General features: G+C 47.1%; 1 protein-coding gene across 1 annotated transcript in view; it reads left to right on the top strand.

Moving 5' to 3' along the window:
- Positions 1–8,915: 8,915 nt before the first annotated feature.
- The window catches only part of AATF (apoptosis antagonizing transcription factor), a 144,426-nt gene continuing 132,867 nt past the window's right edge, over positions 8,916–20,474 (top strand). The window contains exons 1-2 of the mRNA XM_060259377.1: positions 8,916–9,032; positions 17,351–17,533. Coding sequence (XP_060115360.1) covers positions 8,945–9,032; positions 17,351–17,533 — 271 coding nt within the window. The 5' untranslated portion in view covers positions 8,916–8,944. The remainder of the gene's footprint in view (positions 9,033–17,350; positions 17,534–20,474) is intronic.

The following is a 20,474-nucleotide window of genomic DNA, read 5'->3' on the forward strand; positions in this document are numbered from 1 at the left end:
TCATTCAGTGCTTTAAATAGTTAATAATATATTTTTGGAGTAAGGTGGGGAGGATTTTAATGAGAAATTGAAGTAAAAGGTGAGTGGATTTTTGGGTTTAGTTCTGAGGAAAGAATTTGGAGGGAAATTAGAGTGAGGTTGATAAGGATAGCAAAATTGTCCGTGGGGTGTTCTGTACACCACCAGCTTGTCTTGCAGGATTCTTTGTCATGTGATAAAAATTTCACATATCTTCAGATTCAATTTCTGAGGGAAGCTTTTCAACATTCCAGATTAATTTCTCAGTGAGGTTGTACATGTCACTGTGTTGCCATCATATTTCATGTGAAATTTGAAGTGAATCAGGTGGCTTTTCCTCAAGGTTCTGAAGGAACGCCTCAGGAGGAATTCTATAGGATACTAGAAGATTTTTTTGGCGGGAGGGGGGACTAATTACATTTCACCGGAGCACTTTGCATATCTCTTTAATATATTGCTTATGTGTAGCCGTGAAAGACTAGTGACCACTTATAGAACATAAGCTATGCATCTGAATATTAGGTCTGTGCTGAAAACATAATTGGAGCATAATGGTTTGACAGTTTCACCTCACAGTGAAATTACAGCCCAGAACCCTGCCGCTCTGTCTCCTGTTGCAAGATCTTGGTGGGTTCCTCAAAGCCGCAGCATGAATAGCTGCTGCTTACCTGTTCTGGCAACGTGTTACATGTCTGTATTTTGAAACAGTCATTTCTCTCCCTCAAATGTTTAGCATACAAGGCTTCAAGAGTTAAGAGAATGAGAACGAGGGTATTAGAGGTTCTGCTTTGCTCCCATCAACTCTGACATTTCACATTCCATGTTAGTGCAGAATGTCCCTCCTTACATGCATTGTATTCCATACCACCTCCAGTCAGGGATGTTCCCTGCTACCGGAGCTTCAGGGGCTACACCAGTTCCCAGCTGAACTTCCAGCTGTGCTATGACAAAGAAGCACGCACTCGAGGTGCTCTCCAGGTGTTAAACACCAATACCTCACCATACTGGCTTTTTACTATAGCACGCCATTGCCATCTCTCCTAAGTCTTGTACCCAGCCTTCTTTGTACCTCAAAGTAGCTTCTATCGAAATCTGGGGAGCTCTTCCCAAACATCAACAGAACAGCCATGATTCTGTCCAGGCACAAAGATGGAAGCCTGCTCGCAGAAGAAAGGGGCATGATGTCATTTGCTGGTGTTGGGATCCTCGGGGGCTACCCTGCACTCGGATCAGACTGTACTCTGAACTTACCACAGCAAAATGTCATTTTTACATTCAGATTATGCCCTCCCCAAAGGTGCTGAGCATCACTTGATGATAGTTTTTTGTCATGGTCATGTCAGTGTCTTCAGAAGCGTCTCAGAGGCTTGATTTCAACTGGATGTATTTGTTTTATTTGTGTTCTGCCTTTCTCCCCAATTATTCCGCTCTGCTCTGTCTTACCTCCATAACAACCCTGAGAGGTAAGTGAGCCTAAAGCCACCCAGCAAGCTTCTAATGCAGAGAGGGCTTTTGAACCTGGGTTTCCTAGTTGGACAATTTGACCACTACACCATGCTGGCTCTCATTATGCTGGCCAGGCAAAATTACTCTCTCATGGGACTTTGCTCCAGCACAGCCTCTCATTTCAAACGGGCTGCTACAAAACGCAGTGATGCATCCTGCCTGGTTACTTTGCACAAGTAGCACCCCAGTTTAAATGAGACCCCATGTGAGTGCAAAGTCCCTCAGGAGAGTCGTTTGCATCAAGTTAAAATTGGAACCTATATGCATATGCTTCCCCCTTCCTAGAAAAGACAGAGACCTGTGCCAATTGGAAGGCTGCCATCTTAAGATCTTTTAGTAGACAGTAATTCCTGTTAAAAGAGCCCCGTGGCGCAGAGTGTTAAAGCTGCAGCACTGCAGTCTGAACTCTCTGCTCACGACCTGAGTTTGATCCCAGCGGAAACTAGTTTCAGGTAGCCAGCTCGAGGTTGACTCAGCCTTCCATCCTTCCGAAGTTGGTAAAATGAGGACCCAGCTTGCTGGGGGGGAAGTGTAGAGGACTGGGGAAGGCAAAGGCAAGGAAAGGAAAGGCCCCCTGTGCAAGCACCAGTTGTTTCCGACTCTGGGGTGGCGCTGCTTTCACAATGGCAAACCACCCCGTAAAAAAGTCTGCCGTGAAAACATTGTGAAAGCAATATCATCCCAGAGTCAGAAACAACTGGTGCTTGCACAGGGGACCTTTCCTTTCCTTTCCAATTCCTGTTAAAGCCAGTGGGACTTAGCTCTGTGTTAATGATAAGACTGCATGATTAATTTTATTGGGGCATGAGCTTTTGGAAACAAGGGCCAACTTCATTGGACTTTATGTGGCTTCTGCCCCATAAATTACTTTAAAGGTGATATGGGAGAGTTGGCTGTTACAGACTAACAAAGGCTATTGTTTTGAATTAGGTCCACCAAAATATCTTTTACACTTTCTGCTTTCCTATTCTTAGGAGAGAAGTATTAATCTTGCACTCTCTAGGGGTTTAGAAATGCAATTTTTACATGGATCAATATATAGGCAGTTCCTAGCAAGACTCAATGCTTCCTGCTTCTGAACTGCATGTACATTTTCTGTCCTATTCCACATTTTATGTGTGTTCCTTTACTGAAACCTCATTATATGGGGTTGCTATCAGTAAAAACAAAATGCTAGTGGCACCAAAGGAAAATTACAGAGGGGAGGCAAGGCACGGCTGAACTTGTACAGGTAAAGAGGTGTTAAAAATGTAACCAGCATTTTCTGGATTAGTAAACCCCAAATCGCATGCCAAGGAAAGCTTAATTTTGCAACCAAAATTATATAGAGTAAGACAAGTGCCATACACATGCACTTATTTATTTTTATTAAAATGTAAAATGAGCCCCATAGCGCAGAGTGGTAAAGCTGCAGTACTACAGTCAAAGCTCTCCGCTCACAACCTGAGTTCAGTCCTGGCAGAAGCTGGGTTCAGGTAGCCGACTCCAGGTTGACTCAGCCTTCCATCCTTCCGAGGTCGGTAACATGAGTCCCCAGCTTGCTTGCTGGGGGAGGGGGGGAGTGTAGATGACTGGGGAAGGCAATGACAAAACCACCCCGTAAAAAGTCTGCCATGAAAACATGAAAGCAACGTCACCCCAGTGTCGGAAACGACTGGTGCTTGCACAGGGAACCACCTTTACCTTTAAGAGCCCTGTGGCGCAGAGTGGTAAAGCTGCAGTACTGCAGTCCTAAGTTCTGCTCATGACCTGAGTTTAATCCCGACGGAAGCTGGTTCAGATAGCTGGCTCAAGGTTGACTCAGTCTTCCATCCTTCTGAGGTTGGTAAAATGAGTGCTCAACTTGCTGGGGGAAAAGTGTAGATGACCAGGGAAGGCAATGGCAAACCACCCCGTAAAAAGTCTGCCGTGAAAACGTTGTGATGTGACGTCACCCGAGTCGGAAACAATTGGTGCTTGCACAGGGGACTACCTTATTTATTCAAAATATTTCTACTCTGCTTTATCTTTGCAAACTCAAAATGGATCATTTAACACAATCGATTCTCCGTTTTGGGGAGGAAAGCTTTGCAGTTGTGTAGAGGCGAGGCTTTAAAAAAATAAGAAGGCATTTGTTTTCACCTCACCTGGATGACCCAGGCTAGCCTGATTTCATCAGATCTCAGAAGCTAAGCAGGCTCAGCCTTGGTTAGTATTTGGATGGGAGACCTCGGGGGAAGTCCAGGGCCACTATGCAGAGTCAAGCAATGGCAAAGCACCTCTGAGAGTCTCTTTGCTTTGAAAACCGTTGCCATAAATTGATTGTAACTTGGCAGCCAACCAACAAACAAGTGTTCTCAAGGTGTTGAACTCTGTGCCTATGTGCTACTTCCCCCCACCCTTCTGACAGTGCCCTGCATTTGTATCACACTGGCTGTTGAAATCTTGCAGGGTGTCCCCATGTTCCAGTGAGAGTCCCTACTTTCTGACATTCCTGGGGACCTGATCCCTGCCGTCTAGAGATCAGTTGTAGGACATCTCCAGCTCTCATCCGGAGGATGGCGACCAGCGTTCTCTCAAAGCTGTTAGTGTGAGCCTCCAGCCCGCACATTTTTGTCTTAGCTCAGGAAAAATGGTCCCAGAGCAAACAAATCTATTCAGTAGCTCACAACTTCAATGGCAGTGGCTCATGAAGCAGGATTTTTGCTCACAGAACTCCACAGCTTAGAAGGAATACTGATAACCCTACAAAAAGCAGGTTGGGGATTGAGAGGAATGAGGAGATAGTCAAATGCTAGAACTGAGCCAGTCGGCATCTATTCTGCTTCCTTCTTAACTTGTTTATTCGTTTACTTTATTTATTTCATTTACATACATCCCATCTTTCTCCTCTCCTCTATTTTACCCTCACAACGACCCTAGAGGGTAGATTAGGCTACGTTTCCATGGCACAGTGGGAATTCAAACCTGTGGATTCAAACGTGGGTTCCAACACTCCAACCACTACACCACTTTTTTTTTGCCTCCCCTCTAAACTTCTCTTTCCCTCCCATCCCTCCTTCCTTTTCCTTCCCATCCCAAAGCTGGGTTCCCATCTTTTAAACATGGCAAATTACAGCAATTCATCATGTCAGGTATGGGACAAACATGAGTGGACTATTAAGGGGCCAATAAGGACTGGGGCTGCCAGTTCTGGGTTTAGAAATACCCAGAGATTTGGCGGGTGGAGGCTGGGGTTTGGGGAGGGGAGAGACTTCAGTAGGGTATATCAAGGTGTCCATCTTCCAAAGCAGCCATTTTCTCCAGGGGAACTGAGTCTGGAGTTCAATTGTAACAGTGGGAAATCTACAGGTGCAGCTGGAGGATATGGCAACCCTAGCAGGACCAACACAACAGAATCAAGGGTACCTAATAGCGTTAGTAACTGATGGATTTGGAAGACATGTTTCCAGTTCCTATTGGTTGTTTTCTCTCCTTTTAGCACTTTCATTTTTCCCCTGACAGGATGTGACTAATACAGTAAGATTCTAGATGACGTTTGTGCAAAATAAGTATTCTAAGATTTTTCTTTGGAAAGCTGATTTCTGTACCCAGGAGCTCTTTCCCTGCTTCTAAAATGCAGATTTCTTTTGTTGGTTGGTTTAGTTTTAAAATAATGCAAAGACTAACTGATGTTTGAGATGAGCCCCACTGATCAGACAAGGAACCATCTAGTTTAGCATCCTGTCTTTGGCAACAGCCTGTGAAATGTCTCTGGGAAGAATACAAACAGATCAGGAAGAAGATAACCTCTTCCTGTACTTTTGTATTATTCCTTGTGCAGAGATAGATTGCCTCTGAACAAAAATGTTCTCTTTAGCTGTTGACGGAACTGACCTGCTCCCTGAATTAGTCCAATCTCCTTTAAAGAAGCCATCTAAACTAGTGGTCAATCATCAGCCCCTCTTGTGGTCATGAATAAAGGTAAAGGTAGCCCCTGTGCAAGCACCAGTCATTTCCGACTCTGGGGTGACGCCGCATCACGGTGTTTCCACGGCAGACTTTTTACGGGGTGGTTTGCCACTGCCTTCCCCAGTCATCTACACTTCCCCCCCAGCAAGCTGGGGACTCATTTTGCCAACCTAGGAAGGACGGAGGGCTGAGTGAAACTCGAGCCAGCTACCTGAACTTCCCAGCTGCCACCAGGATTGAACTCAGGTTGTGAGCAGAGAGCTCAGACTGCAGTACTGCAGCTTTACCACCCTGTGCCGTGGGGCTCTATTGTGGTCATGAATACATTGTGTTAAATTGATTATATTATGGCCTGAATGCACTTCAGGAAATTGCTTTATGGAATAGCATTTCACAAATGTGGGGAGTTGATCTGGATTCCCCAGTCAATACATGGGGCACAAAACAAAGAAATAAATAATCTCAGTAATTGTGTTTAGTAAACCCTGAATACATACAACACATTCTTCACACACACACACATTCATCATGCATAAAGGTAAAGGTAGTCCCCAGTGCAAGCACTAGTCGTTTCCGAATCTGGGGTGACATCGGATCATAACGTTTTCACGGCAGACTTTTTTAATGGTGTGGTTTGCCATTGCCTTCCCCAGTCATCTACGCTTTCCCTCCAGCAAGCTGGGGACTCTTTACCGACCTCAGAAGGATGGAAGGCTGAGTCAACCTTGAGCTGGCTACCTGAACCAGCTTCCGCTGGGATTGAACTCAGGTCATGAGCAGAGGACTCCGACTGCTGTACTGTCCTCCCCAGGTCCCCCACCCCACCCCCAATCTTGAGGAGTTTCCCAACCTTAACCTGGCAACCCAACCTTCCTGTACCCCACTAGTAGCCGGGGGGCCATGGCCTATACACACGCACACAAAATTTAAATGTAAATACATATATGCTAGGGTTACCAGATGTCTTCTTTATTTTTTTTAAGTGTCTGTTCTCTTTGGAGCTTTAATTTCGGGGTTGGAAGGTTAGGAATATTCCCAGTTAACAACAATTATCACAGCTGGGAGTGGTGGGAGTCCTTGTGATCGCTTGTTTGAAGTATTCAGTCGATAAATGTGTCCTCTTTCTTGCTCCCCCCCCTTTCCCAAAATATGGTAACCCTAACATTATTCCCAGCTGAGATCATTGCTGCTAACTAGGAATATTCCTAACCTTCCAAGCCCAAGAGATTTTCTTCTTCTTTTAAAAAAAGAGCCTAAAAGAGGACAGATCCAAAAAAAAAAGGGGGGGGGGAGAAGTCATCTACTAACCAGTGTTCCCTCTACACTGAGTTAGTGTGAGCTAGCTCACAGATTTTTAGTCTCCAGCTCACACATTTTTGTCTTGGCTCAGGGAAAATGGCCCCAGAACAAACTAGTTTATGCAGTAGCTCATAACTTTAATACCAATAGGTTCACAAAGTAGAATTTGTGCTCACAAGACTCTGCAGCTTACAGGGAACATTGCTAGTAACCCTAGCATATATATATACTTACATGTAAAATGCCTGCCTGTCTTTCTCTCTCTCTCTCTGGCTGCAATCACACTCACTAACTAACGCACTTTCAATCCAGTTGCAGTGCCCTTTCCAACTGGATTTCGCTAGTTGTCACAGTCAAATCCAGTTGGAAAGTGCGCTAAAAGTGGATTGAAAGTGCATTATTGAGTGTGTGTGATTGCAGCCTCTGTGTATCCATGGGGTGACAGGTCCCCCCTGCCTACTAGCAAGCTATTGGGGGAGGGGGCTTGGGTTGCCAGATCGAGGTTGGGAACTCCTGGAGCTCTGGGGCAGGGACCTCAGTGGGGTCCAATGCTAGAGAGCGCCCCTTCCAAAGCAGCCATCTTCTCCAGGCAACCTGAGCCTCTGTCGTCTGGACTCTGGGGATCAGTGTTCCCTCTAAGCTGCGTGCCCTAGGTCACAAATTTTTCACCTCCAGCTCGCAGATTTTTGAGTTCACTCTGGAACGGAAGGATGACCCATTGGCATCTGACAGCAATGAAGATCCTGCGAATGTAGGGGGGAAGTGTTCGAGTTTCAGCCATTGCCCAGGGGTTGGACTAGATGACCCTAGAGGTCCCTTCCCACTCCAGGATCCTATGACCCCAGAGCACACTGATTTCTGCAGCAGCTCACATATGAACATATATATATGAACATATGAAGCTGCCTTATACTGAACCAGACCCTGGGTCCATCAAAGTCAGTATTGTCTTCTCAGACTGGCAGCGGCTCTCCAGGGTCTCAAGCTGAGTTTTTTCACACCTATTTGCCTGGACCCTTTTTTGGAGATGCCAGGGATTGAACCTGGGACCTTGTGCTTCCCAAGCAGATGCTCTACCACTGAGCCACTGTCCCTCCCCAACATATATGAACATATGAAGCTGCCTTCTACTGAATCAGACCCTCGGTCCATCAAAGTCAGTATTGCCTTCTCAGACTGGCAGCAGCTCTCCAGGGTCTCAAGCTGAATTTTTTCACACCTATTTGCCTGGACCCTTTTTTGGAGATGCCGGGGATTGAACCTAGGACCTTCTGTTTACCAAGCAGATGCTCTACCACTGAGCCACTGTCCCTCCCCAACATATATGAACATATGAAGCTGCCTTCTACTGAATCAGACCCTCGGTCCATCAAAGTCAGTATTGCCTTCTCAGACTGGCAGCGGCTCTCCAGGGTCTCAAGCTGAGTTTTTTCACACCTATTTGCCTGGACCCTTTTTTGGAGATGCCGGGGATTGAACCTGGGACCTTCTGTTTACCAAGCAGATGCTCTACCACTGAGCCACTGTCCCTCCCCAACATATATGAACATATGAAGCTGCCTTCTACTGAATCAGACCCTCCTGGGTCCATCAAAGTCAGTATTGCCTTCTCAGACTGGCAGCGGCTCTCCAGGGTCTCAAGCTGAGTTTTTTCACACCTATTTGCCTGGACCCTTTTTTGGAGATGCCGGGGATTGAACCTGGGACCTTCTGTTTACCAAGCAGATGCTCTACCACTGAGCCACTGTCCCTCCCCAACATATATGAACATATGAAGCTGCCTTCTACTGAATCAGACCCTCCTGGGTCCATCAAAGTCAGTATTGTCTTCTCAGACTGGCAGCGGCTCTCCAGGGTCTCAAGCGGAGGTTTTTCACACCTATTTGCCTGGACCCTTTTTTGGAGATGCCGGGGATTGAACCTGGGACCTTGTGCTTCCCAAGCAGATGCTCTACCACTGAGCCACCGTCCCTCACAACTTGAAGGCCAGGCGCTCCCAAAAGTGCACTTTGTGCTCACTAGACTCTGCAGCTCAGAAGGGGCGTTGCTGGGGAGCAGCTGCAACGCCTTGCGTCTCCGCCACTCCAGACCCCCCTGCAGCGAGCAAAGCGCAAAAGCGACGCGGGAGAAGCAACCCCGGCCCCGCCCTCCCCAGCGCGGCTCCTCCCTGTGGGCGGGGCGAAAGGGCAAGATGGCGGCGCCCATCGCGCAGGAGCTGGAGCGGCTGCTGAACCCGCGGCCGGGCGCGCTGGGGGACCCGGAGGACGACCCCGAGGACGGTGAGCGGGGCGGGGCGGCGGCGCCGCAGAGGGAGGGGTGCTCGCCTTGCCCGCCTGCCCGGAAGGGGCGCCGCTCTCTTCGCTCCCCGCCTCCACGTGGCCTGGCCTGGGCTGGGGGAGCGGGGGCTGCCTTCCTTCCGACGCCCGGGGGTGGAGAGGGAGCCGCCCGCTTGGAGGCAGGAGGGAGGCCTGCTTGGGGTGCGAAGCCTCCGCTGCCCGGCTGGGCTCCTGCTGGCCACAAGGCCGGGGGTGGGTTGGGGTGGGGGGTGGCGCCACGTTCCCTTTAAGCCGCGGAGGCTTGTTGCACCTTGCAGACCAGCCCGCTTTGCTTCAGGGGGTCAGCTTTGGTGTGCGTGCCCGCTCCTTCCGACGAGCTACGGTAATGTCCAAGCGTGCATTTCCTTTCTTGCAAAATGCAAACGCCTGGACGTTACCCAGCGGGCAGCCGTGTCGGTGCGGAGCAGTTGAACAAAGCAGGAGTCAAGGAGCACCTTTAAGACCGACCGAGTTTTATTCAGAACGTGAGCAGCTTTCGTGTGCTCTTAAGCACGCTTTATCAGACGAGGAATCTTTGCTCACTGTGCTGGATTCCTCGTCTGATGAAGTGTGCTTAAGAGCCCACGAAAGCTTACGTTCTCAATAAAAATTGGGTTGGTCTTAAAGGTGAAACTGGACTCCTGCTTTGTTCGACTTGGACACTACCGTACCTCATGACTCTCTGAAGAAGTGGGCATGCGCACAAAAGCTGGCATTCTGAGCAAAAGTTTGTTGGTCTTAAAGGTGAAACTGGACTCCTGCTTTGTTCAACTTGGACATTACCGTACCTCATGACTCCCTGAAGAAGTGGGCATGCGCACAAAAGCTGGCATTCTGAGCAAAAGTTTGTTGGTCTTAAAGGGGAAACTGGACTCCTGCTTTGTTCTACAGAACAACACGGCTCCCCACCTGGATCTATCTATCTGGGATGGAGAGCCCACCGTCCCTGGGCCTGTGGGAAATGCTCTTTTGTTAGGTAACCAGACAGAAGGATAGTAGATCCAGGTGGGCAGCCCTGTTGCTCTGAAGCCATAGAACAAACCAGGAGCACCTTTAAGACCAACAAAGCTTTATTCAGAATGAACATATGAAGCTGCCTTATACTGAATCGGTCCATCAAAGTCAGTCTTGTCTACTCAGACTGGCAGCGGCTCTCCAGGGTCTCAAGCTGAGGTTTTTCACACCTACTTGCCTGGACCCTTTTTTAGTTGGAGATGCCGGGGATTGAACCTGGGACCTTCTGCTTCCCAAGCAGATGCTCTACACCTGAGCCACCATCCCTCCCCTAGGTACGCTTTCATGTACTAGAAGCACACTTCATCAGACAAGGAATGAGGTAAAGTGAGCAGAGCTACATATAGCTGATGGGCAGTGGTTAAGCATTTGACCAAATGTCCTTTCAATTTGTTAATTTCACTGTTTTGCTATTGGATTATAACTCTGTGCCATTTTGCATGCTTAACCACTGCCCTCCAGCTATATGTAGCTCCGCTCACAGCACCTCATTCCTTGTCTGAAGAAGGGGGCATGCGCACAAAAGCTTATACTCTGAATAAAACTTGGTCTTAAAGATGCTACTAGACTCCTGCTTTGTTCTGAAGCTTTATTCAGAATGTAACTTTTATTCAGGAGTTTTATTCAGCATGTAAGCTTTCATGTGCATGCCCCCTTCTTCAGATGAGGAATGAGGTACAGGGAAGAGCTACATATAGCTGGTGGGGTTTGGAATGCACAGTGGTACAAAGTTAAAATCCAGTAGTAGAATAGTAAAATTAACAAATTCAGAAAACCTTTGCTCTGGGTTGCATTGGCATGGGAAACCAAGAAAACAGTAACATGTCAGAATGTCTGCGAATTATTCTATTGCTAATAAGCTTGGGTCACCTGGATCTATCTGTGGAGTCTTATGAGCAAAAATTCTGCCTCGTGAGCTGCTGGCATGAAAGGGGTGAGCTACTGCATCAATAAGTGTGCTCTAGGCTCATCCTTCCTCAGTAGGGTTGCCCAATCGAATTCAAGAAATATCTGGGGACTTTGGGGGTGGAGCTGGGAGACTTTGGGGGTGGAGCCAGGAGCCAGGTTGTGACAAGCATCATTGAACTCCAAAGGGAGTTCAGGCCATCACATTTCAAGGGACCGCACACCTTTTAAATGCCTTCCCTCCACTGGAAATAATGAAGGATAGGGGCACCTTCTTTGGGGGCTCATAGAACTGGACCCCCGGCCCAATCTTTTTGAAACTTGGAGGGTGTTTTGATGAGAGGTAGTGGATGCTATGCTGCAGATTTGGTACCCAGATACCCGTGGATCAATTCTCTATCATTCCCTATGGGAATCGGTCTCCATAGGGAGTGCCCAGCAGACATTTCCCTCCCCTGCCCCGCTTTCTGATGACCCTGAAGCAGGGGGAGGGCCTCCAAACTGGGGGATCCCCTGCCCCCACCTGGGGATTGGCAACCCTAGCTGGCAAGAAAGGTTGTGTGTGCATGGCTGGAGCATGTCTGGGTCTTCTGCAAAAGAATGAGGTGCTTGGATGGAAAGGAGCAGCCTTGGCGGAGCTTGAAAGTTAAGCAGAGCATTAGTACTCTGATGGGAGATCCCCCAAAGGAAATATATAAAATATTAACATTAGAATGTTAAGATGTATATGTGTGTGCAGGCCCCATACCGCTCATAAAAACAACCCAGTCGTGTGGGTTGCTCTCCAAAGGCCAACTGGCACAATTTGGTCTTGCGTGTCTTGTGGAAACAAAACAAGTTTTGCAGGGCGCAGACATCATCCAGAGAGTGTCTTTTGCAGGATAGGGGTCACAGCAGAGCCACTTTCGGGCTGGGCACCAGCAAGAGGCCCCTAGAGCAGGGGTCCCCAATCCCCAGTCCTCAGACCAGTACTGGTCTGTGGCCTGTTAGCAACCGGGCTGTGAGTTGTATAATTATTTCATTATATATTACAATTGGATTTATATCCTGCCCTCCACTCCAAATTTCAGAGTCTCAGAAGCAGCTCACTGTCGCCTTTACCTTCCTCTCCCACAAGAGACACCCTGTGAGGTAGATGGGGCTGAGAGAGCTCTTTCAGCAGCTGCTCTTCCAAAGACAACTCCCGCGAGAGCTATGGCTGACCCAAGGCCATTCCAGCAGCTGCAAGTGGAGGAGTGGGGAATCAAACCCGGTTCTCCCGCATAAGAGTCCGCGCACTTCACCACCACACCAAACACTTTAGAAATAAAGTGCACAATTGTATCATCCCGAAAACATTGCCCCCCCCTCCCTGGTCCGTGGAAAAATTGTCTTCCATAAAACTGGTCCCTGGTGCCAAAAAGGTTGGGGACCACTGCCCTGTGCGGAGAGGTGTAAACGGTGAGGCAGGCCTGTAAGTCTGAAGAGCCCAGACTGTTAAGGGCTTTAAAGGTACTACCAGTGCTGTTGAACTTTCAGTTGGGTTAGACCAGGGGTGGCCAAACCTGCTTAATGCAAGAGCCATGTAAAATAAGCATCAGATGTTTGAGAACCGGAAGGAAGGAAGGAAAATAGCCAAGGAGGGAGGGAGGTGGAAAGAAAGCAACTTTAAATGCATTCTCCAAACTGGTGACTGGCTTGGAGAAGATTTAAAGAGACAAATGCCTTCTCCAAGCTGGCTGATGGAGCAGTGGGGGCTTCAGGAGCCACACAATATGTGTGAAAGAGCCACATGTGGCTCCTGAGCAGCAGTTTGGACACCCTGTGTTAGACAGACTCATTCATTGGTGGTTACTAGCTGTGGTGACTGAAGGGAGCCTCCACATCCAGAGGCAGAAAACCTCTGAATGCTAGTGCTAGGAGGCAACACTGGAGAAAACCTTGGACCCTTTGCCCTGGTCCCCACCCCACCCCACGGGGTAGCATCGCATCATGATGTTTTCATGGCAAACTTTTTACGGGGTGGTTTGCCATTGCCTTCCCCAGTCATCTACACTTTGCTGGGGACTCATTTTACCAACCTCGGAAGGATGGAAGGCTGAGTCAACCTGGAGCCGCCTACTGAACCCAGCTTTCTGCCGGGATCGAACTCAGGTCGTGAGCAGAGAGTACTGCAGTACTGCACCTTAACATTCTGCACCACGGGACTCAGTTGTGCGTATATAGGCCATTTTCAATTCTCCGCTTCCTAAGTCGGTGGCCTCCATAAGCAGGGTATGAATATTCCCAAAGCGGGGGGGTGGAAACACTTAGTGATGTTGAGGCAATCAGATCACTCACCTGGCTGAGCAGCCCCTCAGCCTGTAATTTTGTGTGGAGGGTGCCACACACATGGATGGAAATGAAGCAAGGCTGGAATTTAATAAGGATTTCGGTTTGGTACAGTAATCCATTCCCTCAGTTTTAAGCAGAGGTGGTTGGTGGGGAGGGGAACGTGAGAAAGCCGCAATGATCCAAAATGGGCTTATTTTAAAAACGTGTAGGTGGTTTGTTTATTTTTTGATTTATTTATTTCATTGCATTTGTATCCCACTTCAGCTTAAAAACAAAACGATATAATAAGATAAAAACACATGGAACTATAAAACTATAGGCTAGTCCCCCTATAGATCTCTTGCAGCATAAATTTCCTTGCATTCGTGTGTGTGTGGGGGCGTGTACGTTTCCTGTTGCAAAATAACACCTTGAATGTTGTATCCGTCCCATAGTCTGGCAGTGGGATGTATTAAACTTTGGCATTTACCCCGTGTAAAACTCGGAGTATATGTCCTGGTCCTGAACCTGAAGAAGTCCGCATTCAGCTTCTTCTTTACCCTTATATATCTGAGCCATGACTTTTAAAAGCTGTGGCCCTGTGAACTTTGAAACTTCCTGCTCCGTCAACCGTCAGTCAGCTTTTGCTGTTTTCTGGCCTGCCACAACAATTGTTTTATCTGCACGGTGCCTGCGGGTGCTGTGATGTGTGCCGGTACCTTTCCTGGTGCCCCCACCAAGGAGTTTCAGAAAATGGGCGGGGCCAGGTGGTGGTGTTTGCCCAGCAAGGCCTCTGACTGGCCAGTGGAGGTTTGATTGGCGTGGCAGATTTTTAAAAATGTTAGCAGCAAGCACCACTGCTGCACAAGAATCTTTATTGTGTGACTTTAGGTCAGCTGTGGCGGCCATTTTGTGACTGGCTCCACTTCCCACACCAGCCATTTTGGGGACTGCGCCCACCACACTGTGTCAGAAATCCAGAGGGGCCTTCAGGCTCACAAAGGTTGTCCAGGAGGTTATTCTGAGCATTCAAGCACGGTGAAAATACATATTCTTGCCTAATACAAATAAACTTCATTTTGTTGTGATATCTGAATGCAGCCACGTAGCTGCTTGGGTCTCTGTAGAGCAGGGGTGGCCAAGGGTAGCTCTCCAGATGTTTTTTTTGCCTACAACTCCCATCAGCCCCAGCCAGCATGGCCAATGGCTGGAGCTGATGGGAGTTGTAGGCAAAAAACATCTGGAGAGCTACCCTTGGCCACCCCTTCTGTAGAGTGTGTTTGCCCCTCCAGCTTGTCTTGCAGAGGACGGAGAAAGTTCCTGCGTCTTCAGGCTTTTGAAATGGAGGCCTCAATTTTGCCCTGTGGGTGTTGTGAAAGTCAGCTGCAATGTGAACACACTTTACAGACACACACATATGAACTTTGTAAATAAGGACACCGTTACTGGGGCCGAGCTTCAGGAGTACCTGCTTCCTTCTTTCTTGGGAGCAAATTCTTCCAGTTGCTTAGAAAATGGAAGGATATGTAGGTAGTAATATTTTTTTTAAAAAGAATGGATAAAATTTTTCTCCTTTGCATGGGAGGAGGGCGGGGAGGGAGTTTACAGAGAAGTGACACTCCGGCTTTGTGAGCCAGTTTGGTGTAGTGGTTAAGTGTGCAGACTCTTATCTGGGAGAACCGGGTTTGATTCCCCACTCCTCCACTTGCAGCTGCTAGTATGGCCTTGGGTCAGCCATGGCTCTGACAGAGGTCGTCCTTGAAAGGGCAGCTGCTGGGAGAGCCCTCTCCAGCCCCACCCGCCTCACAGGGTGTTTGTTGTGGGGGGAGAAGGTAAAAGAGATTGTGAGCCGCTCTGTCCTTGAAAGGGCAGCTTCTGGAAGAGCTCTCTCAGCCCCCCCACCTCACAGGGTGTCTGTTGTGGGGGGAGAAGATATAGGAGATTGTAAGCCGTTCTGAGTCTCTGATTCAGAGAGAAGGGTGAGGTATAAATCTGCAGTCTTCTCCTTCTCCTCCTCTTTCTTCTCCTCCTCCTCCGTCTCCTCCTTCTTCTTGTCATCTTCAGACTACTAAATAATGTCCTCAGAGTTCACAGTTTTCATTCTGTACACACAACAGCCCTACAAATCAGCCAGTTTTGCTGTTAGGTTTCCTTTTTCTCTCCCAGACAACATAGTGTATTGTGATCAAAAATGTCTCTTGTGGTGTTCTTGTCGTTTTCCTCCCAAAGGATAACTAACTCAGGGAAATGTTAAAGGTGAAGTGTTTGCATTTGCTGTAGATTGGCAGAAACAGTGGGCGTCACCTTGAAGTGCATACTTCACCACAGACAAATAAATGCTTGTGAGGGTTGAAAAATAACCTCCAAATACCAATAATATGGGTAATTAATAACAGTAGATGTTTTTCTCCCATAGTTCAGGCTATTTTTCTGCCATCTCATTTTTTTTTTTGCCTACAACTCCCATCAGCCCCAGCCAGCATGGCCAATGGCTGGGGCTGATGGGAGTTGTAGGCAAAAAACATCTGGAGGGCTACTGTTGGCCACCCCTGCTGTAGAGTGTGTTTGCCCCTCCAGCTTGTCTTACAGAGGATGGAGAAAGTTCCTGTGTCTTCAGGCTTTTGGAATGGAGGCCTCAATTTTCAGTGTGTGGTTTGGCGTGATCTTTCTGTTGCTGCAAATATAGATTTGCTTGGTGGCGGGGGGGAGTTTGGGGCTGGGCTTTGGGTTAGTAGATACAACCCAAATAAGATTCCTCCCACCAATATTTGTCATTGTGGTTCATGCAGACCGAGGCTTCTGTTTTAATGACGATACCAGATTAACATCGGTGGTGGAAAACGGTGTTCCCTCTAAGCTGAGTTAGTGTGAGCTAACTCACAGTTTTTTAGCCTCTGGCTCATGCATTTTTGTCTTGGCTCAGGGAAAATGGCCCCAGAGCAAACTATTTTATGCAGTAGCTCACAACTTTAATGCCAGGAGCTCACAAAGTAGAATTTTTGCTCACAGGCCTCTATAGCTTAGAGGGAGTATTGGTGGAAAGCTGGGCTTTTTTGGCAGAAATAGCCCAACAGGAACTAATTTGTATATTAGGCCACACCCTCTGACATCACCATTGTTTCATACCGGCCTTTTTTTGTGGAAAAGGCCCAGCAGGAATCATTTGCATATTAGGCCACACCCTGTGGTGCCAAGCCAGCCGGAACTGTGTTCCTGCTCAAAAAAAAGCCCTAGTGGAAAGTACTGTCACCTGACTTATGGAGACCATGGAGGGTTTCCAAGGCAAGAAGATGATATTGGCTTTATATCCCGCCCTCCACTCTGAATCTCAGTCTCAGAGCGGCTCACAGTCTCCTTTATCTTCCTCCCCGACAACAGACACCCTGTGAGGTGGGTGGGTCTGAGAGAGCTCCCCAGAAGCTGCCCTTACAAGGACAACCTCTATGAGAGCTCTGGCTGACTCAAGGCCATTCCAGCAGCTGCAAGTGGGGAAATCAAACCTGGTTCTCCCAGATAAGAGGCCCCGCACTTAAACACTACACCAGACTGGCTCTCAAGAACTGCATGCTTGACACCCCTGGCCTAGCCTATAAAGGAGAAATATTAGTGATTTACTTTTAGTCGTCTTTTTATAAAAAGAGGTTGTGTATTCTATTTTTACCCTACTCTTCCCCCAAAGACTTTAGCGCAGCATACGTGTTTCATCCCTACATTTTATCTTCACAACAACCCAGTAGCGTAGACTGCCAAAATTCATGTGACTGGTCCACAAAAATCCAGTAAGCTTCATGGCTGAGTGGGAATTCACACCTGGGGCTTTCATGCCTCCAACCGCTTCGTTTCGCCAGCCACCATTTTAGCTCAAGGACAACACACCAGAAGCCTCCCTCCAAAATTGGAGCTGTCCTGTGCTCTTTCCAGAGAAAGAGGAGGAGCAACCAGAAAGAAGGAGGTGGTTTGAGGGTTAGGAGGTAATATGAGAAAGGAAGGGGGCTTGGGAGAAGACCAGCTTCTTTTGGCTTCACGAAACAATGACAAAGCCCCCCCCCTTCCCCTTTCATTCTTCGCAGCCACTGCAGCCAGAGTTGTTGACAAGTTTGATGAAGAAGGCCCTGAAGACGATTTTCCTGCCGTTGGTCTCATAAGGAAAGGGGTCTCTTCCACCCTCTTGGATGCTGATGAACGATACCGTGGGAAGGCTACGTCTCGCAGAGCCTTGGAAGACCAGCTGTGGGGAGAACCGCAGCCCGCAGGTGAGGAATTTCACTGCTGTTTTAAGCTTCTCTCTTGCCAAACTGTTTTGTCATTTGGAACCAAGGGGGTATTTATTTGTTTGCTTACTTCATTTATATCCCCCCCCCTTTCTTCCCACTGGGGACCCAGAGTGGCTTACGTCCTTCTCTCCTCCATTATTAACCTCATGAAACCCCTGTGAAGTAGATTAGGCTGAGACCGTGAGACTGGTCCAAAGTCACCCAACAGGCTTCCATGGCAGAGCAAGGATTCAGACTCAGGCCTCTCAGATCCTGTTAGCCACAGTGTGTATATATATATATGTGTGTGTGTGTATTTGGCCACTGTGTGACACAGTGTTGGGCTGGATGGGCCATTGGCCTGATCCAACATGGCTTCTCTTATGTTCTTATCGTAGTCTCAGACTCTGGTCTTGAGACCATACCAGCTCTTCGGGGCATTTCTCTGCAGCACTGGTTTAAAGTGTAATAGCTTCCAGTCCAAGGAATCTTGGGCAGTGGACATCCTCAGAAAAGCACATCATAAAGCATGCACATGTTCACACAGACTACATTTCCCAGCATTCTTTGGGGAAAAGCCAATTTTGAAAATTGGAAATCACTTTATCCTGGAGTTGCTTCATCCAGGGGTGGAATTCTAGCAAGAGCTCCTTTGCATATTAGGCCACACACCCCTGATGTAGCCAATCCTCTAAGAGCTGACAGGGCTCTTTTTTGTAAGCTCTTGGGAGGATTGGCTACATCAGGGTGTGTGGCCTAATATGCAAAAGAGCTCCTGCTAGAATTCCACCCCTCCTTTTATCTATAGTTAAATAATTTTATGCATAGATGAATAAGTGCTTAAATCTTACACATTTTACATGCTCCACTGGATGGCATTGTGTTGATTGGTGTCCACAGGGAGAAAAATAGGGGTTAGGGTTAGCTTATGGAATTTTTTCGCCTCAAAATGTGGCTACAGCTAGTAGCTTACATACCTTCTAAAAAGGATTAAAATGTGTAGAAGGTAGACTTAGCAATGGTGTTTTCTTAGTATTAAAATATTCAAAGTGGTTTACAGACCATTAAGCATGATACCATTCCTGTAAAGCTGAAATTTAAAAACTGCAATTGGTTGCCTTTTAAGTGGCACATTAAAATTGCAGCCTCTCAGATTCCACCTTGAAAATGCCTGGTGGAAGAGGCGAATTCAGAAGAGGCAAAAGGGGTATTGCAGATGGGATTCTAGGAGGAGAGAATTCTGTAATTTTGGGACAACTGTCGAAAAGGCCCTTCTCCCTCCACGTTCAGGGGCATCAGACCTCTTAATAAACCAGCTGTTGAAGGCAAATGGGGAACAGCCCTATTACCTTAAGGGCTTGCTTGCAGGTGCTGAGGGGCACATATCCAGCCATTGCTGGGTTGTTACATGGGAGAAGCTATGCTGTGGTCCAGTGTGTTGGTTGTGGCAACAGGCTATGCTCACCTTTTCTGTTTTTATCCATGGTATCTTGCCTGTATCACACCCTGCAATTACACTCCATTGGCTGAAACTGTAGCCATACAGAGTTTCCCACCCCACATCTTCCTATCCTGTGGTTGGCTTATGGTCAGTATCATTCAGCTAGTCCTGTCTGTGCTGTGAAGTTCATTGCTTTTTGGGTTTTTCTGTTGATTAGATAGTATTTGATGCCTATCCAGCAGTCACATAAAGAACATAAAAGTAGCCATGTTGAATCAGGCCAATTGCCTATCTAGTCCAACACTCTGTGTCACACAATGGCCAAAAACCCAGGTGCCATCAGGAGGTCCATCAGTGGGGCCAGGACACTAGAAGCCCTCCCACTGTTGGCTCCCCCCAAGCACCAAGAATACAGAACATCACTGTCCCAGACAGAGAGTTCCAATGTTACGCTGTTGCTAATAGACACTGATGGACCTCTGCTCCATATGCTTATCCAATCCCCTCTGGAAGCTGTCTATGCTTGTAGCCTCCACCATCTCCTGTGGCAGTGAATTCCATGTGTTAATCACCCTTTGGGTGAAGAAGTACTTCCTTTCATCTGTTCTTAATTACTAATAATAATAATCAAAAATCTAAATTATTAATCTTTACTAATTTTTACTCTGCTGGATCTTGGGAATTGTATCCTGCTTGTCTTCAGTTTTCCCCTTTGATAAAGATGTACGGAAGGGAGTTTGATTGCCTTGCCTTGCCACCCAATTATCTCATTATTTTATAGGGGAAACTCAGCTGATCAATGGGACTGATAACAGGGTTGGCTGCTGGAAGAGAATTGGGGGCTTCTTTGACCTGCCAGATGTTCCCAAACAGCTGGGCCAAAATTGTTTGTGCTATTTCTGTTTTAATACTGAATATATGGAAGATATCTTAAGAGAAATTTTCCAGAGACACAATTTTTAAAAAGAAGCATAAACCTTAATTCCTGTAACCATAAACTTCTGGTGTATAGTTTCACAATTTATGTCCCTGAATGGTGGCAGATCCCTTAATTTCTCAGCTTTCATTTTTAAAAGTTATTTAAAAGCTCCCTGCCTTACAGAAGTATACAGAAAAAAGCACATCTCCACAATGAAATTAGCTAAAGTCCTCGTTTCCTTAATGGAACTGGGAACTTGGAGAACTGGATGCATATTTTACTATAATACAGATACAAACAATGAACCATGGAGTTACACAGCCCAAAATATTCAAACTATGTCTGTGTTGAATAAAGTTCATAAAAATCCAGAGTGTTTTAGTGCTTGTTTCAGTTCTTTGTATTTCCTATCCCAGTCCTGTGTATATCATAGTAGTCTAATCAGTTAATTATTATATCATATATCATTCCAGATTAATTCATTTGTGTTACTCCGAAACAGTTCATTATTTTCCACTGTCCCTGAAATCCTATGAAACAACATCCTTTCTTACTCAGTCCCTTAACCCCGGGAGACGTGA

Source organism: Heteronotia binoei, chromosome 18 (genome assembly GCF_032191835.1).
Source record: "Heteronotia binoei isolate CCM8104 ecotype False Entrance Well chromosome 18, APGP_CSIRO_Hbin_v1, whole genome shotgun sequence".
NCBI lineage: Eukaryota > Metazoa > Chordata > Lepidosauria > Squamata > Gekkonidae > Heteronotia > Heteronotia binoei.